Below are 26,477 nucleotides of genomic sequence, written 5' to 3' on the forward strand. Positions count from 1 at the left end.
ATTTTTACAAATAAGAACCCTGAAGTTCAAAAAGACTGGGTCATTATACAAGGTCATTCATTTATTTCATGAGGGTTAGCATTAGGACCAACCCTTCCAAGCCTTCTAATTACATTAAGGTCTAAAGGTCTAGACAGAATTTACTTCTTTGTTTCATAATGCTTGAAAGTTGCTGCTTTAGTTCACTTCCTGTAACTGTAAGAAATGTCATGACCAAAAGCAACTTGGGAAGGAAGGGATTTATTTGGCTTAGACCTCTGGGTCTAAGTTCATCATTGAAGGCAATTAAAGCTCAAGAAGGAATGCTGCCCCATGGCTGATACTCAGCTAACTTTCTTAGCCTACAACCACCCTTCCTATGATGGAAACATCCACAGTGTGATTGGTCCTCCCATATCAATTGTCCATCAAAACAATGTCTTACAGACATTACCACAGGCCGATCTGATCTGGGCAGTTCCTTAGCTTAGGTTCCTTCATCCTATTTGATGTCAGGAGGGTTCCCCTTTCTCCACAGCCTTTCCAGCATGTGTTGTCACTCGAGTTTTTCATCTTGGCAATTCTGGTGGGTGTAAGGTAAAATCTCAGAGTCGTTTTGATTTGCATTCCCCTGATGGCTAATGAGGTTGAGCATTTCTGTAAGTGTTTCTCTGCCATTCTATATTCCTCTACAGAGAATTCTCTGTTTAGCTCTGTTGCCCATTTTTTAATTGGATTACTTGGTTTGCTGCTTTTCAGCTTCTTTAGTTATTTATATATACTGGATATTAGTCCTCTATCAGATAGAGAGTTGGTGAAGAATCTTTCCCAATCTGTAGGCAGTCATTTTGTTTTGATGATGGTGTCCTTTGATTTACAGAAGCTTTTTAACTTCATGAGGTCCAATTTTTTGATTGTTGCTCTTAGAGCCTGTGCTATTGGTCTTCTGTTCAGGAAGTTGTCTCCTGTGCCAATGAATTCAAGGGTATTCCCTACTTTTTTTTTTTCTAACTAATTTAATGTGTCTGGTTTTATGTTGAGGTCTTTGATCCACTTGGACTTTAGTTTTGTGCAGGGTGCTAAGTATGGATCTATTTTCATTTTTCTACATGTAGACATCCAGTTGTACCAGCACCATTTGTTGAAGATACTGTCTTTTCTCCATTGTTTTAGCAATTCTGGGTTTCTTGTTATTCCATACGAAGTTGAGAATTTTTCTTTCTAGGTCTGTAAAGAATTGTGTTGGTAATTTGATGGGAATTGCATTGAATCTGTAGATTGCTTTTGGTAAGATGGCCATTTTTACTATGTTAATCCTGCCAAGCCATGAGCATGGGAGATCTTTCCATTTTCTGATATCTTCTTCTAATTCTTTCTTCAGAGACTTGAAATTTTTTTCATACAAGTCTTTGACTTGCTTGGTTAGGGTTACTCCAAGGTACTTTATGTCATTTGTGGCTATTATGAAGGGTGTTTTTTTTTTCCCTAATTTCTTTCTCAACTCTTTGTCTTTTGTATACAGGAAAGCTACTGATTTTTTAGAGTTAATTTTTTATCCAGCCACTTTGCTGAAGGTGTTTATCAGCTGTTGGAGTTCCCTGGTAGATTTTTTGGGGTCACTCACGTATACTATCATATCATCTGCAGATAGTGATGTTTGTAGCAGCTTTATTTGTAATAGCCAGAAGCTGGATCATCTTGAATGAGCTGTCCCAGAAGCAGAAATACACACACGGTATATACTCACTCATATAATATAGGATATATAGTTATATATCCTATGTTATATGTCTATATAACATTGGATAAACCTACTAAAATCTATACTTCTAAAGAAACTAATCAAGAGAGAGGACCCTGACTAAAACACTCAATTCCCATCCTGAAAGTCAAAGAGGATGGACATCAGAAGAAGAAGAAAACAGGAAACAACCTAGGAACCTGCCACAGAGGGCCTCTGAAAGCCTCTGCCCTGCAGACTATCAAAGCAGATGCTGAGACTTATGGCCATCTGTTGGGCAGAGTGAATGGAATCTTATGTAAGATGTGAGAAATAGTAAGAACTGGACAGAACGGGAACCACACAAGGAGAGCAACAGAACCAGAAAATTTGAACGCAGGCGTCTTTCCCAGAGACTCATACTCTAACCAAGGACTATTCATGGAGATAACCTAGAACCCCTGCACAGATGTAGCCCATGGCAGTTCAGTGTCCAAGTGGGTTACATAGTAATGGGAAGAGGGTCTGCCTCTGACATAATCTGATTGGCCTGCTCTTTGATCACCTCCCCCTGAGAGGGGAGCAGCCTTACCAGGCCACAGAAGATGACAATGCAGCCAATCCTGATGTGATGTGATAGAGTAAGATCAGAAGGAAGGAGAGGAGGACCTCCCCAATCAGTGGACTTGGGGAAGGGCATGCATGAAGAAGGGGGAGGGAGGGTAGGATCGGTAGGGGAGGAGGGAGGGGCTTATGGGGGATACAAAGTGAATAAAGTGTAATTAATAAAAAATTTTAAAAATTGACTTTAATCCCCACATTCATTTTTAATTTTTTAAATTTTTTTGAAAATAGATTATTTGGCTTAGATCAAAACTTAAATGACAACACATGCTGGAGAGGATGGGGAGAAAGGGAACTTTCCTCCGTTGCTGGTGGGAAGGTAAACTTGTACAACCATTTTGGAAATCCATCTGGCGCTTTCTCAGACAATTAGGAATAGTGCTACCTATACCCCTCTAGGCACATATCGAAAATATGCTAAGGATACAACAAGAACATTTGCTCAACCATGGTTATAGCAACTTTATGTGTAATAGCTAGAATCTGAAACAACCCAGATGCCCCTCAATTACCAAGAGTCCTCATCAAGAAAACCTTTATCCTTCCAGAAATTTTCCACTGCATTGGGTTTCTACACCACCTCCCACCTGCCCCCCAACTCAATTCTAGCCATCTTTCCTCACACTTTCTCCCTCCACCTGATCTACACTCTCCTGTCTCCACCTACCCCCAACCCCTGTCTGCCAGCAAAACCTATCCTATTTCCTCCTCCCAGGGAGATCCATGTGTCCCCTTAAAACCCTCCTCTTTACCTAGCCTCTCTGAGTCTAGAGATTTAAGCTTGTCTATCACTTACTTAATAGCTAATATCCACTTCTTAGCAAATACATACCATATTCATCTCTCTGGATCTGGCTTACCTCACTCAGAATAATTCTTTTCTAGTTCCATCCATTTGCCTGCAAATTTTATGATTTTTCAAGAGCTGAGTAATACTCCATTGTGTAAATGTGCCATACTTTCTTTATGCAGATTATAAGATATTTTTCATAGGCCAAATATATTCCAGAGAAAGACACAAAAGCTCTGTACTTCTGGGATGGACTTAACATCTTTAATCAATTTATTTTATGGAAATTTTAGGTTCACTGCAAAACAGAAAGTACAGCAAGTTTCCATATATTTTCTGTTTCTACATACTCAGCCTTCTCAGTATTCTCAATACCCAAATCTCATACCCAAGGGGTCCAATTGTACCAATGAAACATGACCATCACCCAATTACCAGTTGTGACTGACCGTAGATGTCATACACTCCTTGACTTTCAACAAATGTGTAATGACACATATCTACCCTAATAGAATTACTTAGTAGCTTTACTCTCCTGTAATTGCTTTCTGCTCCCCTTATCCATGCTTCCTCTCCCTATGCTTGACAACTATTCTCCTATTACTGTCTCCATGGTTTTGTCTTTTCAAGAATGTTGTATAGTTGGAAACATGGTAACAGTCACTTTTTCAGGAGCATTACTGGTATTCCTTTCTATGTGTCTTTTCATCCTTCAGTGATTCATTTCCTTTTTATAGTGCTGAATAGTTTCCATTTTCTGGATATGTCCATTCATGTGCTAAAGGGCATCTTGGTTGTTTCCAGTTTGGGGCAACTATAAATAATACAGCTATTAAAAAATCTGTGTATAGTTTTCTTTTGTGGAAAGTTTTCATTGAATTTGAATAAAGAACAAAGGATGTAATTGCTCAATATATTGAAACAGTATGTTCAGTTTTCTAAGAAACTACAAGACTAATTTTCAAAGTAGCTGAGAATGTTGCATGTCTACCAGCAATGAGAGATTTCTCCACATTCTTACCAGTATACGGTGTTGTCAGTGTTCTAGATTTTGGCCCTTCTAATAGATATATATTAACCATCTTATTCTTTTGAATCATCAGTAAAATTTTGTACTTATATTCCTGGTTTTAAATGAGTATTTGGTTAATGATTTTCTTTTTACTAAACAGCGAGTTTGATGATAGCAAACAATACCTCTGATTTTTTTTCATCTATTTTTATCACTTATGTCTAGCAAAGTACCTTGAGCCTAATAAACTTATGAATAATTGAATAAATTGGTCAAAAATCTTATCATTTCACCTTGGTTATAGGCTTTTTTTTTAAATAAGAATCCAAGACTCTCGGAGATGGCATGACAGAATAAGAGCTACTTAGACTAGACCAGGCATGTTTAGGGTCAAAGAGTCCTGTGGAACAGTGGGAAGAAAAGATAAAAGGACCCAGAAGGAACAAGAATGCTTCAAGGTGACCATCAGAGTTAACTAATCTAGATCCATGGGGCCTTACAGAGACAGAAGCACCAACCAAAAGCAAGCATGGACTGGACCTAGGCTCCATATACCTATGTAACAGACAGGCAGTTTTATTTTCATGTGGGACCCCAGTAAGTTGAATGGAATGACATGAACTCTGATGCATGCTTTCAATTACTTTGGCCTAGCTTACTGACTTGCCTGGCCATAGTAGATAAGGAGGAGCTCAGCCCTGAGCTGCATGCTATGCTGGGGTAGATTAGTGGGGACCCATTTTCTGAGGACAAGGGGGTAGGGAATAGGGTGAAGAGAGTGGGAGAGAATGACCAGGAGGAAGAGGGCTACAATTGGGATGTAAAATAAATATATAATTTTGAAGCAAATAATAAATAAATAAAAGCTACTTATACCATAAAATGGGATACTAGATAGCCTGCAGCTGTGAGAACTTAGCAGCATCTACTACAGCCATCCTTAGAGGCAGCTGTTAGAGCACTTTTGTTTTGCATGTCATATGAGGAAGCCTGACTTCTTGCTCAAGAATTTCTTCAAAGCTTCATGGATGTCTCTGTTTCTCAGGCTATAGATAATAGGGTTGAACACAGGTGTCAGGATAGTATACAGCAGAGAAAACACTTCACGCAAGTGTTGCGAAGAGTTGGCTGAAGGTACAAGATATGTGGCAATCAGTGTTCCGTAAAATACTGTGACGACAGTGAGATGGGAAGAACAGGTGGAGAAAGCCTTTCTCTGGCCTGTGCCAGACGGTATTCTTAGGATGACAAAGAGAATGCATGCATGGGAAATTGTGATGAGGAGAAACGGGACCAGAGTGACTGCAGAAGAGGTGCAAAGGCAATGGTCTCAGTCAGTGAAGTATCCATGAAGGAGAGATGAATCAAAGGGACAAAGTCACAAAAGAAGTGATCAATTTCATTAGGGCCACAGAAGTTCTGTCTACACAGCAGGACCATGGTGACAGATGTGAGAAGGAAGCAACAGGACCAAGATCCAGTAGCCAACCTAAAACAGAGAGGACCAGTCATCAGGATGGGATATCGGAGAGGCTGGCAGATAGCAAGGTAGCGGTCATAGGACATCACAGCGAGCAAGAGGCACTCTGTTGCAGCAAGGGATCCAAATAAGGAAAATTGTGCTAAGCAGCCAACCACTGAGATAGTCTTTTGGTTGGCTATGATAATCAGCAACATCTTGGGGACAATGTTGGAGGTATAGCAGACCTCCAAAAAGGACAGGTTGACTAGGAAGAAGTACATGGGAGTGTGGAGAGCATGGTTGCACAGAACTAGGAGAACAATGGGGATGTTTCCAGAAACAGTTAGGATGTAGAAGATGAAAAACATTATAAAGAGGGAAATATTTAGCTGCAGGATGGAAGAGAATCCTCGAAGAACAAACTCCACTATCATTATTTGGTTTTCCCAGGATAAGGTCATCATGCTTTGGCTTCTGAGAAGGAGAACACAAAATGATAAAACATACAAAGTATAGCTTGTCCTACTTTACATGAGAACATGAACGGGATGGTTTTTATTCTGGATTCTATCTGCTCTCTGTTCTGTGGTACCTGAATGGGAAAGAGGGAGTGAAGAAGAGAATGGGGGTTCTTTAACTCACACGAAAGAAAATAATTTAAAATAAGAACTTGTGGTTTTATTCTTTCCTTTTCCTTTATTTGGTCTCTTTACTTGGTGAGGAGCAGAAACACATGAAAGAGAAGAATACAAAGACTGAGTGAGAATCGCCTATTACACACTTCCTGAGTCTATTCTGGTAATCTTGTGAGTTACAGACAGGAAGGAAAATCTGAAAGGAAGTGCAACAGAGAAAACTAGGAGGAGGTTTGTGAAATGACAGAGAGAACATGGAGAATCAAGGATTCAAGACAAAGAGCCCCTCCCACTTTAACTAGTAACAGTGTTATTTAAGTCACTGTTAGGCCACAGAGGAGAGCTTTGCAGCCAGTCCTGAGGGTACCTGATAAAACAGGATCAGATGAATGGGGAGGAGGTCCCCCCTATCAGTGGACTTGGCAAGGGGCACGGTGGAGAGGAGGGAGAGAGGGAGGGACTGGGAGGGAATGAGGGATCGGGACACAGCTGGGGTACATAGTTAATAAAATGTAACTGATAAGAAAAAAAAAAAAAGAAACGTCTCCTGTCATATCAATTTTATTTCCTCTTTGTGAGCTGTAGGACATGCTTATTTCTGATTTGCTTTCATGGGATTTTAAGAGGTCTTATGAGTAGGAGGTTTGAACTTCTCTGATTCTGAGGTCAAAGATTTTAAGGCATATACCAGGAATGAGTAGATTTTCCCACAATTTTAAAAAGATACAATAAAAACAATTTAAAGGATTTTATCTAAGGCTTTAATAAATGATACCAGTTCAGGTAACACAGAACAGGAGCACAGAGAGTGCAGAATAAAAACCATCTGTTCATACTCTATCCAGAACCAGAGAGTGCAATGGGTATAATGAGTGCAATATGCATAATTTGGGGGCTTTTGAATGAGTTAAGGAATCCCAATTCTCCTCTTCAATTGCACTTTGGTGAAAGCCACTCACCAACAAACAGAGCACAGAGTACACAGAGAAGCACTCCTTAAACCCTGCTGTGGTTCAGCAGAGTCTGAGGCTGGAGTCACTTTACTAATTTCAAGATCCAAATCCAGGATGAAGCTCCTTATGGCAATTATGGAGGGACCATATGGCTGAGGAAAGCAAGGTAAGATGAGACACGCTATGTACAGCCCATAAAACACCATGTGGATGTAACAAAGTGTTGTTACCGTGAGTTGTGAAAGAGCCTTAAATAAAGCCAGGGGTTCTGATTTATGAGTCAGACATTAAACTTTTTGTCTAGGTTCTTTAAGGCTTGGTTTTTATTATAAATACAGAAAACAATGGATTAGAGAAGAATGTAAAAAATGTAAAAATCATACAAATGAATATTGGAAAAGCACTGACTATTCAGGGCTTCAGATAGTATTTAAGATTACTAAGAAATGTCATACTTTTGAAGAACCATTAATATCAAATCCTATTCTTTTTTGCCCTACCCTGAACATTGTGTGTTCTTGGAATTTTGTGTTAACAATTGATCCTTCCCACCCTGTGTCACACTGATAGCCTTTTGTTAATATGTGATATTTCACACTGCTGTAAAAACATAGAGACTATCCTGTCAAGAATGAATTCCTACTTTCTAAGGGTTTTATAGAACTAAGCTACAATCTCTACAGTTCTGACACCCATGGGATGCCTAGAATCTAATGATTCAGACTCTGAGCTCATTGAGTGTAGTATGGGGAAGCTGAAGAAAGGAATTTTCTCTACAAAGCATACCTATGATCTAAGATCTCAGAGGAAGGACTTAGTTATGACACTACACAACCAGACTCCTGAATACTGCTGTTGCTAATGATAATATGTCTGCCCCAGCTAATCCTCCAAGTGCTGAAAATATAGGATTCATAGTCCTCACCATTACTCAACACCACAACTGCAAGTACTTTATAGGTATTTACACTTTACATGGGAACACAGAGACCTTGCAAAGCTCTCCATGCTTATCAGCCAAAAAAAAGACAATGATGAGATTTAAAACTATTGTGGACCTCCAGCTGCTAACAACACTGACTGTTTGCTAGCTTGGCTACAAAAGTTTGACTGCATCATCTAACGGGTAAAAAAGAAGAAAAGTTCCACAGAGCAGAATTCTACCCAGTTTTTAAATTCAGGGGGAAAAAAAGCCTATTTGGTGTATAATTCCATAAATAATATCATTCTCTTTAAATCTCCTATATTGTCTCCTGATCTTGCTTTTGGGTTTCTTTTATATTCTTTCTTTATCATCTTTTTAAAAATCAGAGAAAAGATATGAGAATCATTTTGGGGAAGAAGCATAGAAACTTATACTCTTTCCTCTCTACAAAGTGAAAGTCTCACTAAGGGCTGCTTCAAACCCTGGATAGTGGAGAAAGTCTTGAAATAAACAGAAAGTTGAATGGAAATAGATAGGCCTGTGCTCAAAGACGGTGAGGCCAAATTAAGAACACGGGCTCTAAAACTAAATGGGCTAGGTTCAAATCCTCTGCTCCACCACAAAGGTATTTGGTTGAGCTCAAGCTTGAAAACTTTAAGGAAAGAAAAAGTCTGTTATCTCCCAATCTGTGTGGGCGAGGCTTTCAAGGACAACAAACGTAGATGACCTGACATCTTCGCCATAGCTTGCAAACACTATCTTCTCAGCAGAATGAGGAAACTTTTTTTTTAAAAGGGCATTTTTTTAAAATGCAGATGAATTGGCTCTGATAAGGGGCTCCTATATTCACTCTTCACACACACTTCTTGGCTCTAGAACCACAAGCCCAACAAACTACGCAGTGGGTGTGTACAAGATGGTGGCGCAGGGGTGAACCCAGAAAATGTGTCCATAAGTGATAGGCATTTCCCGTCCTTCCCTTCCATATGTTCTCCTCCCCCTCTTCTTGTCAATCTTTCTCCTGCACTGCCTCTTTTCCTCTCATTACTCCCAGACTAGTCAGTGTTGTCACTAGGTAGACGGTGGATGCCTCACGGCAGACATCTGCTTCCACTCGCTGGAGATATGGAGATATGCAACAAGAACGGCTTGTAAAGGTAATTTTAAAAACTGATTTACTGAAGAGTTATTAGGTTGCTACTTTTATGAGACAGGTGCCCACCACACAGCCCAGACTGACCTTGAACCCTGTCTGCCTACTGAAACTCCTATGTGATGGGATTTTAGGTATGCACTATGATGGTCTGGCTTGTATTGAAGGTTTTTAACATTCCATTCCAATTTGATTTTTTTTGTTGTTCTAACATAAGACATTCTATGGCTCCAGGAAGTATCCATAACACATATTTTTGAAGAAAAGAAATGGCTTATCACAACCAATGTGAAATCACAAATACTCTGTGAATTACAGATTTTGTTGCTTTCATTTGCAAAATAGAAACAAAACAAAGGAGGATGTGAGGTGAATTTAGGGATCATCTACATGGAACCTATTCTCTGAACTGAAGGCAGGCGATAGGGGTCATCAATGAGAAACCAATTCAAAACTGATCTGGCAATACACACAGTGTACTCATGCCGGGTGCTGGTCAATTTATGTGAAAAAGTGGTTAAACAGATAAGAATTTGATTTTGTCACTGAGATGATAGTTGATTAAGTCATTAATGAATTTTATCTCAGTCTAATCTAGCAAAATATACATTAAAAATTGGAAAGGGGGATATATTATCATAACAGATCAACTTTGCCTACCAGTGCCTTGGAGAGGTCCACTCTTACTTTGCAGATCCAGGCCACATACATTAAAACATGTCCACTTACCCTGGTTTTAAATAATGAGATTAGATGTGTGTAATCTTGCTTTTATCCAGAAATACACTTCTCTGTGCACTCAACAGAAACTAAGGGCTATGTCCCAGTGCATCTTGGAGACTGGTAGAATATTGACCCTGTTTCTCAGCCTATTCCTTTGTGTAAACTTTGTGCCTTTGTGAGTAAAGCTGTCACCTCTCCAGTGATGTCAAACACTGAAATTTTCCAAATGACTCACATGGGAAATTTCTATTTATTTTGCAATGTATCTGAAATCAAGGTACTTTGGTCACACAGGAAATCTTTTCATTTCTTTGCTATATGTTAAGCTTGCACTTAGAGAAAGACTATGTGTGGTTGTACTATAGTTTATTATAATGAGTTATCACTAAAAGCAGTATTTAATTTGTTTTTATCCTCCAGAAGAAAGATGACTCTGCACTTCCTTACTGTGGTAGGTTTGACAGGGAACAGAAGTGTCTATATTAGTAAGCATGTGTTGTCAGAGATAGTAGCTGGGACTCTACGGAACTTAGGGTCTTCTCAGATTATGTGTGTGTGTGTGTCTGTGTGTGTGTGTGTGTGTGTGTGTGTGTGCATGAACAGAATTTAAATGAAGTAATCATATAATGAGAGAGACAATGCCCCAATTAGACATGTAACCAAGTAAAACCCAAATGCCAGGAATAGGTTACAATGATTTCAAAATAGCAACAATAGACATAATCTAAGAACTCAAAAAGAATATGAACACATACTTCAATGAAGACTGTAAAAGCACAGATGAATAAAATAATAAAAACAATTTAAGATATAAAAACAGAATTTAATAAGTAGAATTTCTTTTTGTCTTTCTTTTTTATTAGTATTATTTTATTTTTCATAATTTATTCATTTTATAGCCTGATTACAGCCCCCTCCCTCAACTCCACCCTGTCCCACCCTCCATCACTCTTCTCCCAATCCCCTTCCTCTAGTCCACTGAAAAGGGGAGTATTTCTCCCCTGCCATCTGCCCACAGCTTATGAAGTCTCATCAGAACTGCCTGAATCCTCTTCCTCTGTGGCCTGGCAAGGCCACATTGCCAGGGGAAAGCGATCAAAGAGCAGGCAACCCAGTTCATGACAGAGGCAGCCCCTGTTCCTCTTACTTGGAGACCCACATAGAGACTGAGCTGCATATCTACTGAGCTGCCTAGACTACCTCTAAGCAGGGGGTCTAGGTTGGTGCATCAGTCTCTGCAGGAACCCATGAGTTCAGATTTTTTAGCATTGTTGGCCTTCTTGTGGAGCTCCTGTCCCCATGGAATCATTCTATGCCCCACCCTTCTTCCATAAGACTCCCTGCAGTCTGCCCAAAGTTTGGCTGTAAGTCTCCACATCTGTTTTGATCCCTTGCTGGGTGGAGCCTTTCAGAGGACCCTGTATAGTAAGCTCCCATTCTGTTTCCTCTCATCCACCGGTGCTGGTGTCTATCCTGTTTGCCATCCTGAATGAGATTTAAGCATCCTCAGTAGGCTCCTCCTTGTTATTTAGCTTCTTTAGGTCTGTATATTTTAGACTGGTTATATTATATGGCTAATATCTTCTTATAAGTGAGTATGTACCATATATGTCTTTCTGGTTCTGGGTTATCTCACTCAGGATGATCTTTTCTAGTTCCATCCATTTGCCTGCAAATTTTATGATTTCCTTGTTTTTAATTGCTGAGTAGCTTTCCATTTTGTAAATATACCATAATTTCTGAACCCATTCTTTGATTGAAGGACATCTAGATTATTTCCAGATTCTGGCTATTAAGAATAAAGCTGCTATGGACATAGTTGAGCAAATGTTCTTGTATGGTGGACAGTCTTCCTGGTAGATGACCAAAAGTAGTATGGCTGGATCTTGAGGTAGTAGTACTATTCCTAATTTTCTGAGAGAGGGCCAGATCGATTTCCAAAGTGGTTGTACAGGTTTGCAATCCTACCAACAATGGAGGAGAGATCCCTATTGTAGGTGACTATTAATATTTACTATTGATATACCTCTGGTAAAGCTGTTGTTAATCCTGAACAGCTGTATAATCAAATCACCACACAGAGCCTATGATTTATTTAATTAACCTAGAACACAGTACTGGGCAATAGTTACTCCATCCTAAACCTCCAAGCCCTCATAGTTTCCTAACATTTAGATTTCCTACATTATACTTGCTTTTAGTGATACATTATGTCCAGTCTATCTCTCCATGTTGTTCCAAGATCTTCCCTCCTGCCTTTGTTCTCCCAGCATTCTTGCCCTTTTCCTCCCACTCCTCCCTCTCCTCTGGCTCCTCCCCTCTCCCGCCTACTCCTTCCTCTCTATTTCTCAACATTGTGGCTGGTTGTTTTATTTTGGTTGTTTATACAAAGTTGAGAAAGGTGATGCTTAGAAAAAGTATCACGATGTAATGTCTGGATTGAAACCAGAGAGTGGGGGAGGGAAATCAGCATTTGAATGAACAAGGGTAAGGTGTATACATTTCAAAAGAACATTATACCAACAGATCACTTTTTCTACATCCTGTCCCGCATGTGTTGTCACTTCAGTTTTTGATCTTAGCCATTCTGATGTGTGTGAGATGGATTCTCAGAGTTGTTTTGATTTGCAATTCCCTGATGACTAAGAGCATTGAGCATTTCTCTAATGTTTCTCCACCATCCAGATTCCTCTGTTGAGAATTCTCTGTTTAGCTCTGTACCCCATTTTTAGTTGAATTATTTGGGGTTGGTGTTTAATTTCCTGAGTTTTTTACATATTCTGGATACTAGCGCTCTGTCAGATGTAGGGTTGGTGAAGGTCTATTCACAGTCTGTGGGCTTTTGTTTTGTTCTGTTCACAGTCTTTTGCTTTATTGAAGCTTTTAAGTTTCATGGGGTTTCATTTATTAATTGTTGATCTTAGAGCCTGAGCTATTGGTGTTCTCTCCTGTGCCAATGCATTCAAAGTTCTTCCCTTTTTTCCTTTTTTTAATTAATTTTTTATTTTTTAATATTAGTTACAGTTTATTAACTTTGTATCCCAGCTGTATCCCACTCCCTCATTCCCTCCCATTCCCATCCTCCCTCCCTCATCTTCTCCATACCCCTTTCCAAGTCCACTGATAAGGGAGGACCTCCTCCCTTTCATTTGACCCTAGCTTATCAGATATCTTCAGGCCTGGCTGCAAAGTCCTCCTCTATGGCCTAGCAGGACTGCTTCTCCCTTGGGGGCATGTCAAAGAGCCTGCCATTGAGCTCATGTCAGAAATAGTCCCTGCTCCCCTTAGTAGGGTACCCATTTGGATACTGAGCTGCCATGGGCTGCATCTGAGCAGCGGTTCTAGGTTATATCCATACATGGTCCTTGGTTGGAGATACAGTCTCAGAAAAGACCCCTGAGACCATATATATTTGGTCCTTGTGGAGCTCCTGTCCTCTCCAGGTCATACTAACTCCCCCTTCTTTCATATGATTCCCTGTACTCTGCCGAAGGTTTGGTTATGAGTCTCAGTATCTGCTTTGATACACTGCTAGGTAGAGTTTTTCAGAGGCCCTCAGCAGTAGGCTCCTGTCCTGTTACTTGTTTTCTCCTACATCCAATGTCCATCCCATTTGTCTTTCTAAGTGAGGGTTGATCATCTTACCCAAGGTCCTCTTTCTTGTTTATCTTCTTTAGGTGTACAGATTTCAGTATATTTATTTATCTTATAGGTCTAGTAACCACGTATAAGTGAGTGGTTTTCTTATTCTGGGATACCTCACTCAAGATGATCTTTTCTAGATCCCACCATTTGCCTGCAAATTTCATGATTTCCTTGTTTTTAATTGCTGAGTAGTATTCCATTGTGTAAAAGTACCACAATTTCTGTATCCATTTCTCCATTGATGGACATCTGGCTTTTTTCCAGCTTCTGGCTATTAGGAATAAAGTTGCGGGAGGGGCCAAGATGGCGGCACTGGGAGAACACCATGTCTGAGAAGCGGGACAACACACTCCGTGCAGCGACCAGGAGACTGAACTCTGGGCCCTAAAACAACAGCTATCGATCGTGTTTTCCAGGTGAGGGAGGCTCCCACAGCGTGGGAATCGGTTGGGTCCATTCTCGGCTGCCCAGCCAGAACCTGGAAGAGAACCCAGCTAACGTGGCTTTGGGTCTCCAGGCTGGTGCCGCAAGCCTGCTTGTCCTGACCACTTTCCCAGGCTGATTGGTGGGCACAAGGGTGCCTGAGGCTGAGAGTCCCAGTCGCAAAAAAACCCCACGGGGAAGCAAAGTTGCCAGACTGGTCACGGGTCACCCAGTCTTTCCCTGGAAATGTCTCTCCGACCATGGGTACCTGCCGCCATCACAACTGAGCTCCCGCTGCACAAGGATTGCAGCTGCGCGCCCAGCTCAAAATCCCTACTCCCTCTTCGGGGGAGGCAGGAGGCGGCCAGCAGAATCTGCCACAGACCACATTGTCTGTACCCCAACCCAGGATAGGGGCTGAGAAAACCCAATCCTTTCAGGCACTCCCCCAAATGCCCCCATAGCCCTGCCGCAGCGGAGCAGAAGGATAAAGAGGCACACAGCGGCTTCACAGTGCCAGAACTCCAGTGCTGCCGGCCGCTCCTAGCAAACAAACTACAGCTCAGGATCTGGGACTGTGGTCTTTCTACACGTCCTGAGATTATCCTGGGTCCAGCGCAATAAGGTCTAGCAGCAATCTATCACCGGCACCCCCCCCCCAACTCCTGGCAGAGAAACGCTGCCAGCTCAGGGCTCAGGATCCGACTGAGAAGCCCCAACCCCTGCTGGCACTCCCCTGAGAGCACCTCCATAAGCTTGCCCTAGCAGAGGAGAAGGTCAGAGGGGAAGGACAGAGAGGCAGCCTGCCAAGGACACAGCACCCTCTCTCCAGCGGCCCCTAGCAGAGAAACCCAAGCTCTGGATCTGAGGACACTCAACCCTACCCAGTACTCTCTTGGGATTAGCAAACATAGATTCTACCGCTAGGCTGCTTCTGGCAGAGAGATCTGGGCCCGGGATCTGGGATTGAGTACACTCACCCTAACTCTTTCCCGCGCCACCCAGGGACCAGTCAACACAACCCCTCCTGGCAGAGGGAAAGAACAAAGAGGCAGCACACAGGAAAGGTGGACACCGAGTCCTGCGGCCACAGCGTCACAGAGCTGACTATTAGCCTACCTGTACACTTCCGCAGCAGGACCAAAACAGAGAGTAGTGAGCAAGGGGAACCCCTGTGCATTCTAACTGGTCCTGCAAGAGAGTGAGTGAGCCTTCTAGGGAGAGATTGCCCCAGACCCAGGGCCTCTCCACAGAAGCAACCAAACAAGATCCCTGCCACCCACACTACTAGTGTGGGCATCAGAGGGATTCTTGGGATAGCGACCCCAACATTGAAGCCTCTGCCTTGCAGGTCCACCAGAGTAATCAAGGCAAACAATCCCTGGGTCTCAGTCAGAAATGCGTAATAGTGGCTTGCAGGCCACTGCAATAGTCAGAGAATCTGCGCATGCACACTGCGCCCACTAAAAGCGCACGCGAATAGCGCCAGTGTCACATTCTTTACTTAGGCAAAACTGAAAACACAGTGCACACTCCCAAAGCAGTGAACCTCTCTCATCTTCCTGAAAAAACAGTCCAGAAAACAGAAAGAGAGGATCATAGCCCAAACTACAATCTCGAGGAACAACCAGTGAGGATTATAAATAACCAGATGGCTAGAGGCAGATGTAAGAACACTCCCAACAAAAATCAGGACATAATGACCTCACCAGCAACCCCACAAACCAATGGACACTTCAGTTCACTAGATATACAAGAATGTGACCTCAAAACTATGTTTCTCCAGCTATTAGAGGCCCATAGAGATGAAATGAACAAAGCCCTCAGAGAAATAACCAAAGAAATCGAGACTAACCAAGAGGAAACAAATCGTGCTCTCAGAGAAATGACCACAAAAATTGAGGCAAACAGAGAAGAAATGCACAAAGCTCTCAAAGAAATGTCCACACAAATGAAGGCAAATAAAGAAAAAATAAACAAAGCTCTCATAGAAATACAGACAATTATACCCAAAGAAGTAGAGGCACAATTAGTGATACATAGAGAGGAAACGGACAAAAAAATAGAAGCCGTCATTGAAAAGCAGGACTCCACATTCAAAAAGATGAAGGAAATGGTGCAAGACATGAAAACAGAATTATAATCAATAAAGAAACACAAATAGAGAAAAACAAAGAGCTGGAGAACATAGAGAAAAGATCAGGCACTACAAAGGTAAGCATCACCAACAGAATACAAGAGATGGAAGAAAGAATCTCAGGAGCCGAAGATACACTTGCGGAAATTGACACGTCTCTCAAAGAAAAAAGAAAATCAGAAAAGTTCCAAACACAAAACATCCAAGAAATCAAGGACACCATGAAAAGACAAAACCTAAGAATAATAGGAGAAGAAGAAAAAGAAGACATCAGGCTCAAAGGTCTGGAAAATATTTTCAAGAAAATTATGGAAGAAAACTTTCCCAACTTAAAGAAGGAGATGGCCATAAACATACAAGAGGCCTACAGAACACCAAGTAGACTAGACCAGAAAAGAAATTCTTCACGTCACATCATAGTCAAAACACTGAACCTACAAAACAAAGAAAAAATTCTAAAAGCAGCAAGGGAAAAAGGCCAAGTAACATATGAAGGTAGACCTATCAGAATCACACCAGATTTCTCAACAGAAACTATGAAAGCCAGAAGGGCCTGGACAGAAATCATACAGTCCTTAAGGGACCACAAATTCCAACCCAGACTACTATACCCAGCAAAACTTTCAATCAACATAGACGGAGAATTCAAGATATTCCAAGACAAAACCAAATTTAAACAATATCTACATAGTAACCCAGCTCTACAGAAGTTACTAGAAGGGAAACTCCAAACCAAAGAAAACAACTACATCGAAGGAAACAGAGGAAATAGATGACTACACAACAAAAAAAAAAAAAAAAGAAGAAGAAGAAGAAGAAGAAGAAGACAAGCAATGAAACTCAGTGACACCACCAACACCACATCTAAAGTAAGTAACAATTGTTGGTCACTAGTTTCTATCAACATCAACGGACTCAACTCCCCAATTAAAAGACACAGACTAACAGAATGGTTGCGGAAACAGGATACATCATTCTGTTGAATCCAAGAAACACACCTCTGCAACAAAGATAAACACTACCTCAGAGTAAAGGGCTGGAAAAATGTCTTTCAAGCAAATGGTTCCAGAAAACAAGCGGGAGTAGCCATCCTAATATCTAATAAAATAGACTTTCAACCCAAGTTAATCAAAAAAGATAAGGACGGCCACTATATTCTCATCAAAGGAAAAATCCACCAAGAGGACATCACAATTTTGAATATCTATGCCCCAAATACAAGAGCACCTACATTCGTGAATGAAACAATATTAAAGCTTAAATCACACATTGATCCTAAAACCCTAATAGTGGGAGACTTTAACACTCCACTCTCACCAAGGGACAGATCAACTAGACGGAAAACAAATAGGGAAATAAAAACACTTACAGAGACCCTAAATCAAATGGACCTATTAGACGTCTACAGATCTTTTCATCCAAACTCAAAAGAGTATACCTTCTTTTCAGCACCGCATGGAACCTTCTCCAAAATAGACCATATAGTTGGTCATAAAGCAAGCCTCAACAGATACAAAAAGATTGAAATAATCCCTTGTATTCTATCTGACCATCAAGGACTTAAGCTGGACCTCAACAACAACAGAAATAACAAACAGCCTGCACGCACATGGAAACTGAACAACCTGTTACTCAACGACAGCTGGGTTAAGGAAGAAATAAAGAAAGAAATTAAAGACTTCCTAGAATTCAATGAAAATGAACGCACAACATACCCAAATTTATGGGACACATTGAAAGCAGTGCTCAGAGGAAAATTTATAGCACTAAGTGCCTGCAAGAAGAAATTCGTAACATCACATACAAACAACTTAATGGCCCAACTGAAAACCCTAGAAAAAAAAGAATCAGATACACCCAAGAAGGGCAGAAGGCTGGAAATAATCAAACTCAGGGCTGAAATCAATCAATTAGAAACAAATAAAACTATTCAAAGAATCAATGAAACAAAAAGCTTGTTCTTTGAGAAAATCAACAAGATAGACAAACCCTTAGCCAAACTAACTAAAAAGCAGAGAGAATCTATCCAAATCAACAAAATCAGAGATGAAAAGGGTGACATAACTACAGACACAGAGGAAATTCAAACAATCATTAGGTCATACTACAAAAGCCTATATGCCACAAAATTTGAAAACCTAAATAAAATGGACAATTTTCTTGATAGATTCCATCTTCCAACATTAAGTCAAGATCAGGTAGAAAGACTGAATAGCCCTATATCCCCTAAGGAAATTGAAGCAGTCATTCACAGTCTCCCCCACCAAAAAAAGCCCTGGGCCAGATGGTTTCAGCGCGGAATTCTATTAGAGCTTCAAAGAAGTGCTTACACCAATTGTCCTCAAACTATTCCACAAAATAGAAACAGAAGGTACATTACCAAACTCATTCTATGAAGCAACAGTCACCCTGATACCTAAACCACACAAAGACCCAACAAAAAAAGAACTTCAGACCTATCTCTCTTATGAACATTGACGCAAAAATACTCAATAAAATATTGCAAACCGAATCCAAGAACACATCAAAGATATCATCCACCACGACCAAGTAGGCTTCATCCCAGGCATGCAAGGGTGGTTCAACATACGGAAATCCATCAATATAATCCACCACAGAAGGAATCTGAAGGAGAAAAACCACATGATCATCTCCTTAGATGCTGAAAAAGCATTTGACAAAGTCCAACACCCATTCATGTTTAAAGTCTTGGAGAGATCAGGAATACAAGGCACATATCTAAACATAGTAAAGGCAATATACAGCAAGCCTATAGCCAACATCAAACTCAATGGAGAGAAACTTAAATCAATCCCACTGAAATCAGGGACAAGACAAGGCTGCCCACTCTCTCCCTACCTCTTCAACATAGTACTTGAAGTCCTAGCCAGAGCAATAAGACAACTAAAGGAGATCAAGGGGATACAAATCGGAAAGGAAGAGGTCAAAGTGTCACTATTCGCAGATGATATGATAGTATATATGAGCGACCCCAAGAATTCAACCAGAGAACTCCTCCAGTTGATAAACACCTTCAGCAAAGTGGCAGGATACAAAATCAACTCAAAAAAAAATCAGAAGCCCTCCTGTATAACAAAGACAAAAGGGCCGAGAAAGAAATTAGGGAAACAACACCCTTCACAATAGCCACTAACCACATAAAGTACCTTGGGGTGACACTAACCAAGCAAGTGAAAGACCTGTTTGAGAAAAACTTCAAGTCTCTGAAGAAAGAAATTGAAGAAGATCTCAGAAGATGGAAAGATCTCCCGTGCTCATGGATTGGTAGGTTTAACATTGTGAAAATGGCCATCCTGCCAAAAGCAATCTACAGATTCAATGCAATTCCCATCAAAATACCAACTCAATTCTTTACAGACCTTGAAAAAAAGATTCTCAGCTTCATATGGAGAAACAAAAAACCCAGAATCTCCAAAACAATCCTATACAACAACAGATCATCTGGAGGTATCTCCATCCCCGATCTCAAGTTGTACTACAGAGCAATAGTAATAAAAACTGCCTGGTATTGGCATAAAAACAGAAAGGAGGATCAATGGAACCGCATAGAAGACCCAGAAATAAACCCACACACCTATGAATACTCGATTTTTGACAAAGAAGCCAAAACCATACAATGGAAAAAAAGACAGCATCTTCAACAAATGGTGCTGGTCCAACTGGATGTCCACATGCAGAAAAATGAAAATAGATCTATATTTATCACCCTGCACAAAACTAAAGTCCAAGTGGATCAAAGACCTCAACATAAAACCAGATACTCTAAATCTGTTAGAAGAAAAAGTGGGGAACAGCTTAGAACTCATTGGCACAGGAGACAACTTCCTGAACAGAACACCAACAGCACAGGCTCTAAGAGCAATAATCAATAAATGGGACCTCATGAAACTGAAAAGCTTCTGTAAAGCAAAGGACACTGTCATCAAAACAAAATGCCTGCCTACAGATTGGGAAAGAATCTTCACTAACCCTTTATCTGACAGAGAACTAATATCGAGTATATACAAAGAACTAAAGAAGCTGAAAAGCAGCAAACCAAGTAATCCAAATAAAAAATGGGGATCAGAGCTAAACAGAGAATTCTCGACAGAGGAATATCGAATGGCAGAGAAACACTTACAGAAATGCTCATCCTCATTGGCCATCAGGGAGATGCAAATCAAAACGACCCTGATATCACCTTACACCCATCAGAATAGCCAAAATGAAAAACTCAAGGGACAACACATGCTGGAGAGGTTGTGGAGAAAGGGGAACCCTCCTCCACTGCTGGTGGGAATGTAAACTGGTACAACCACTCTGGAAATCTATCTGGCGCTTTCTAAGACAATTAGGAATAGTGCTTCCTCAAGACCCAGCTATACCACTGCTAGGTATATACCCAAACTTTGCTCAAGTACACAAAAGGGATATTTGCTCAACCATGTTTATAGCAGCTTTATTTGTAACAGCCAGAACCTGGAAACAACCCAGATGTCCATCAACGGAGGAATGGGTACAGAAATTGTGGTATTTTTACACAATGGAATACTACTCAGCAATCAAAAAGGAGGAAATCATGAAATTTGCAGGCAAATGGTGGGATCTAGAAAAGATCATCCTGAGTGAAATATCCCAGAAGGAGAAAGACAAACACGGTATATACTCACTTATATAGACCTATAAGATATGATAAACATAATGAAATCTATACACCTAAAAAAGATAATCAAGAGAGCGGACATGGGGTAAGATTATCAATCCTCATGTTGAAAGACAGAGGGGATGCGCATTGAACATTGACAGGAGTCTACTGAGCGCATTTGAAAGACTCTAACTAGCAGTGTTTTCAAAGCAAAGACTCATGACCAAACCTTTGGCAGAGTACAGGGAATCATAAGAAAGAAGGGGAGTTAGTCTGATGAGGAAAGGATAGGAGCTCCACAGGGACCAAATATATCTGGGCACAGGGTCTCTTCTGAGACTGACATGCAACCAAGGACCATGTATGAATGTAACCTAGAGCCCCTGCTCAGATGTAGCCTGTGGTAGCTCAGTAACCAATTGGTTTCCCATAGTGAGGGGAACAAGGACTATTTCTAACAGGAACTCAATGCCTGGCTCTTTGGCCTCCCCACCCCCCAAGGGAGGAGCAGTCCTGTTAGGTCACAGAGGAGAGCTTGGCAGCCAGTCCTGAAGATACCTGATAAAACAGGATCAGATGAATGGGGAGGAGGTCCCCCCTATCAGTGGACTTGGAAAGGGGCACGGTGGAGATGAGGGAGGGTGGGAGGGACTGGGAGGGAATGAGTGATCGGGACACGGCTGGGGTACATAGTTAATAAAATGTAACTGATAAGAAAAAAATACAATTCAAAAACAAAAAACAAAAACAAGGGAAGGAGGTGGGAAGAATGTAATAGGAGGTCAGATTTTGTTAAAACCTGTGTACATTTTGTTAAAATAAAGTGGAAATTTAAAAAGTTAGATACAGCTATGAAAACTCCGTGAGTCAGCTGTGCAACTACAAATAAAGTATGCAAGTTTAGTCATCCCCCCCCCAAAAAAAAAAGAACTTCTCGTGTCTGGTATTGGGATTTTTGTTAGGTAACATGGTCTTTGGCTCTTGGAGAAAGTACTGTCAGCCTAGATGAAAAAAAAAGTTGATTAATACTATATGTTTATATTTATGCACTTAATTACATGCATTATGGGGTTTTTGTTGTAAGTAAAGAGTAACAGTATGATAGTTTCTTGCGGACTTTCAGCCATCCATCTTATTATTTTACCTACTTAACTCCTCCTATATTTATGTCTCTGACCTTCCCCTAAGAAGTCCTGTTCATTTCCCATTTCTCCTATCAGATCACTTGTATCCTGCTATTCTCTTTACCATTCTACCACCACAGTGGGAATGTTTTTTTCTGAATTGGTATAACATTGCAGGTAAATGTGTATTCCAAACTCAAGCATTTTAATTTTGTATTGCAATACTGATATGATACAAGTTTTATGGCTTACAACACTGAAATGTTATTACTTTATTGTTTTTAAAGGCCAGTCTTCTGAAATGTATTGCACTGCATTAAAAAAATGGTGCTACAAGAGCTACATTCCTTTGGGGAGCTTTTGGCAGCAATCCATACCCTGTACTTTTATAGCTTTTGTATGACTGGTTGGTTACATTCTTTGTTTTTTGTTTTTTGTTTTTTTTTCCTTATGGCACTTGAGATCAAACTTGGTATTTTGTTGTGCTAGTCAACTATGCACCCACACTCTTTTACAACTTCCTGAGACCACACGTATAACTTGGTCCATGTTCCCTTCCTTCATTTTCAAAACCAGCAACATAGGAGTTTCATTCTAGCACTCCTTCCTAATTTATACTTGACCAATCTATATCATTAAAGATGCCCTACCATTTTAGAATACTTTGTCCCATCATCCATATACTTTTTGTTATATGAAATAATATATTAAGATATTTGTAGGTTTCAGTTACTAGGACATTGATATGTTGGAAGAGAAGGGCATTATCCCATCTTCTAGAACTTGTGGTAAGCAGCTGTGATGGAAATATTTAGATTCCTCTACTTTTCCACTCAGTCTTTGCTATTAGTTTGACCAAAATGTACTTTTGTTCTAAGTCACCTATTTATTTAACATATAGGGCTTGTAGGATGCTTAGTCTTATTCACAAGCCTATTTAAATCTATATTTTCCAACCTCCTGTAAACATTCAAATTAAATCTCTTGTGAAAATGAAACTGGAAAATGCCTGAATGGAAACTTTTAATTCAGCACCTGTTCATAATTCTAGTTTCTTCTCTCTCCATTCTAATTTCCTTCTCCTCTCACTCTTCTGTTTATCTTTCTGCTATCACCCATTCTAATACTTATAATCCAGTACCCCTAACTTTATCATTATCTTTTATGATAATGATTGCCTTCTTTGCAAGTGTTTCATGTTTGCTTTATTAAAGTTAGTAACTCCAGAGAAATAAGTGGTTCCAAAAAGAATAGTAATACATATTTCTAACTTCCCAGGAATAACCAATGTAAGAACAATTTGAGTGACAACCTCCTTTCCTACATGAACCAAATAAAATGTATCTCAAGACAATGGTATTTTGTGTTCTGACTGTGATATACTACTCCTTGAGTCAGGGCCTGGGCATGTGATTTGTTTTGACACGTGAGTTTTTGCAGATGTGATACAAAAACAGATAGTTGAAACATACTTAAGAAATTGGATTTTATTGTTTCAGAAAGGAACATGAGAACATATCAGGACTAATTTTGGAAGATAAGAAACAGGTAGAGAGCAAAGTCAACCAATATAAAGTCAAGCAAGTCAACCAATATAAAGCATTCTAGATCAGCTAAACTATGTTGTAAAATTTATTACTTTATTGATTCAGGTAACCAAGAATTTGAAGTGGCTTCCACTGGAATAAATCCAGATTACCTTTGAACAAACAAACGATTTGCAAAGCACCTGACCAACCATTACCATGGTTAAGATACTTGAGCAACAAACGTTTCCTGTTCAATGATACTGAGACTTCTTTGTTGGTTGCTTGTGGCAATAATTTGAAAACAAAACTCTTTGTGCTGAAAAACATTTATCTTGCCTAGTTTTTCTCAGTGAGCTAACAAAGTTTCTATAGGCTCTCTTCACTTGGTTGCTTCTTCACTGTGCTCTTGGTTTTATTCATCGACTTTCTTTTCATAAACTAACCTTGACATTTTTTTGCCTTTGCAGTTATTGTAAATAGAATTGTTTTTCTGATTTTCTTTCTCAGTATGTTTGTTATTGGTATATGTATGCACGCTCATGCGTGCATAAAAAATGATATTTGCATGTTGGTTTCATATGCTGCTATTTAGCTGAAAGAATTTATTAGATCTAAGAGTTTTCTGGTGGGGTGTTTAGGTCTCTTAAGTATAGGATCATATCACTTGTTTTACTTCAATAGCATTTTTAACTTCTCTTCATCACTTTAATTTTTATTTAAAAAAATCTGAATATCTGATGACACACATTAGTTTGTATAGTTGTACATACAGAGATTTGGGGGTTTGAATGAGTTTTATACATGATCAGTATAATTTCTTTCTATTCATTTAAGACTTTTAGTTTCTCTCAGTAAAATTTTATAATTTTCTGATTAGAGTTTATGTACATTTTAAAGGTTTTAATAGTTTTTTTTATTTATACCTAAGTGGATTATTCATCCATACATGCATGATGGCATCTGAAGACACCAGAAGAAGATGTAATTCCCCTAAAGCTGGAATTATGGCAGTTGTGATTCACCTTGAAGAGATGCTGGGAATCAAACTCTGGTGCTTTGCAAAAGCACCAAATACTTTTAACTGCTGAGCTATCACTCCAGTTTTTGTTGGTGATGGTGGTGGTGGTGGTGGTGTATTTTGTTTATTTATTTGTAGTCACCAGAGTGTAATTTTATTTGTCTTGAGAATAGATTTTTATACAAAATATAAACTCTCACAACTCCACACAGATTCTCCTCATCTCCTCACCCATCCAAATCCATACCTTTTCTTACTATCTAATTAGAAAATCGATTTCTAAAATAATAAGAAGTATAAATAAAACAGGGGGATCAAAGATGGCAGAATTGACCATGCAGGGTATCTGAACAGCAGCTCAGCAGTGAGAGCAGAGTGACCGCAGGCTGTACTGTGGAGCCCAAAACCCTAGAATCTGTCTTTCTCAGGTGAGAGGAGAATCCACAGGGGTACCTGAAGGTCCATCTTCAGGCGACTCGGTTAATACCAGTAAAAATTCCCAGGCTCCTGCCCGGCACTACCACAGCCCTAGGCTACCTGCCCAATCCCACCATCTGCAAATAACTCTCTGGGCTCTGACCCTGAAGCCCTAGGCCACTCGCCCAAACTCAGCATCTGTGATTATATTCCTGCGACCAGCAGCGGCAGAACATGCCAGGAAGATGGAATGGGTTTCTACCCTACAACCATAGACCACCAGCCCTAACCCCCCGGAATGGGTGGTGGAAGCTCAATCGGCTCTGACTCCGCAGCCTTAGGCTGCCCAAACCTACCATCTGTGGATACCTTCCTGGGACCTTCAGCATGCATGCAGGGCTCCTACATTAAAGCCTTGGGCCACCCACCCACCCAAACACACCATCTATGGATACCTTCCGGGACAGGCAATAGCAGGGCACATGCATTTCTGACCCTGCAGCCTTAGGCCATCTACCACCCAAACCCACTTTCTGTGGATATCTTCCTGGAACCAGAGCTGGGCAGCTCACTCCCACTGCCTGTGGAGTACATATCTTCCTGTATTGTGGGTGAGTCTCCAAACCTGGGCACCCACTCTCACAGTTTTGTAGGTACCTTCTGGGTATTAGACGCTCCTGTTTCCAAACCCAGGATACCACACTCAACATCCTGTGAACACCTTCCTGGTTGCAGCAGCTAGTGGCCCTCACACTCACCACCCAGTGGAGGGGATACATTCTAGTATTGTGGGGGAGGCATGGCTCCATTCTGCCTACTCTGCTCTTGCCTGGTTCACCCAGGTCAGTATCAGCGAGCAGAGCACAGACAGTGAACACAGAGGAGCTGAGCTAGGCTTGGGACCCAGGTTTCATTCCCCACCATCTAAGGGAAGCCTGTTGGATCCTGGACTGTGGAGCATTGGACCAGTTCTAGGTACCGAGATCTTTTTTGCCTGCTCCCCAGCAGCCTAGCCCACCTGGGTCAAAAAACACCTTGGCCAGAACAGCCAGTGAACCCAGTGGAGCTGAGCCAGGCCTGGGACCCAAATCCCATCCTCCACCTTCTTAAGGAAGCCTATGGAACACTGCAGCAACCCTTGACCCAGAGATCTCTCTGCTTGTGTCCCAGCTACCTGACTCACAAACAGTAAGCAGCAGAGGCTGTGAAACCAGGGAAGACTACTCAAGACTCCAGAGACAGGTGGATCCAGTCTGCAGTACAGGCTCCAAGAATAGTCACTCAAGGCTACAGACAATCAAATGGCTAGAAGCAGGCATAAGAATATAGGCAACAAAAAACAGGACATCATGGCTTCACCAGAATCTCCAAAAGTCAACAGATATTCTATCGCAGCTGAAACACAAGAAAATTATTTTAAATCTATAATTATGAAGTTATTTGAGGCACCTAAGGAGGAAATGAACAAAAAAATGGAGGTACAGATAGAGGTACATAAAGAGAAAATTAACAAAAAAATAAAGGCCATCATGGACAGACAGTAATCCATATTCAAACAGATGA

General features: G+C 40.6%; 1 protein-coding gene across 1 annotated transcript; it reads right to left on the reverse strand.

Moving 5' to 3' along the window:
* Positions 1-5,101: 5,101 nt before the first annotated feature.
* Positions 5,102-6,051, reverse strand: LOC129684897 (olfactory receptor 11A1-like). Its single transcript, XM_055618151.1, is given in 2 exon segments — positions 5,102-5,442; positions 5,445-6,051. Coding segments are annotated over 2 exon segments (948 nt in total).
* Between the last annotated feature and the right edge of the window lie 20,426 nt (positions 6,052-26,477).

Source organism: Psammomys obesus, unplaced genomic scaffold (assembly GCF_907164565.1).
Source record: "Psammomys obesus unplaced genomic scaffold, mPsaObe1.curated_primary_1811, whole genome shotgun sequence".
Taxonomy (NCBI): Eukaryota; Metazoa; Chordata; class Mammalia; order Rodentia; family Muridae; genus Psammomys; species Psammomys obesus.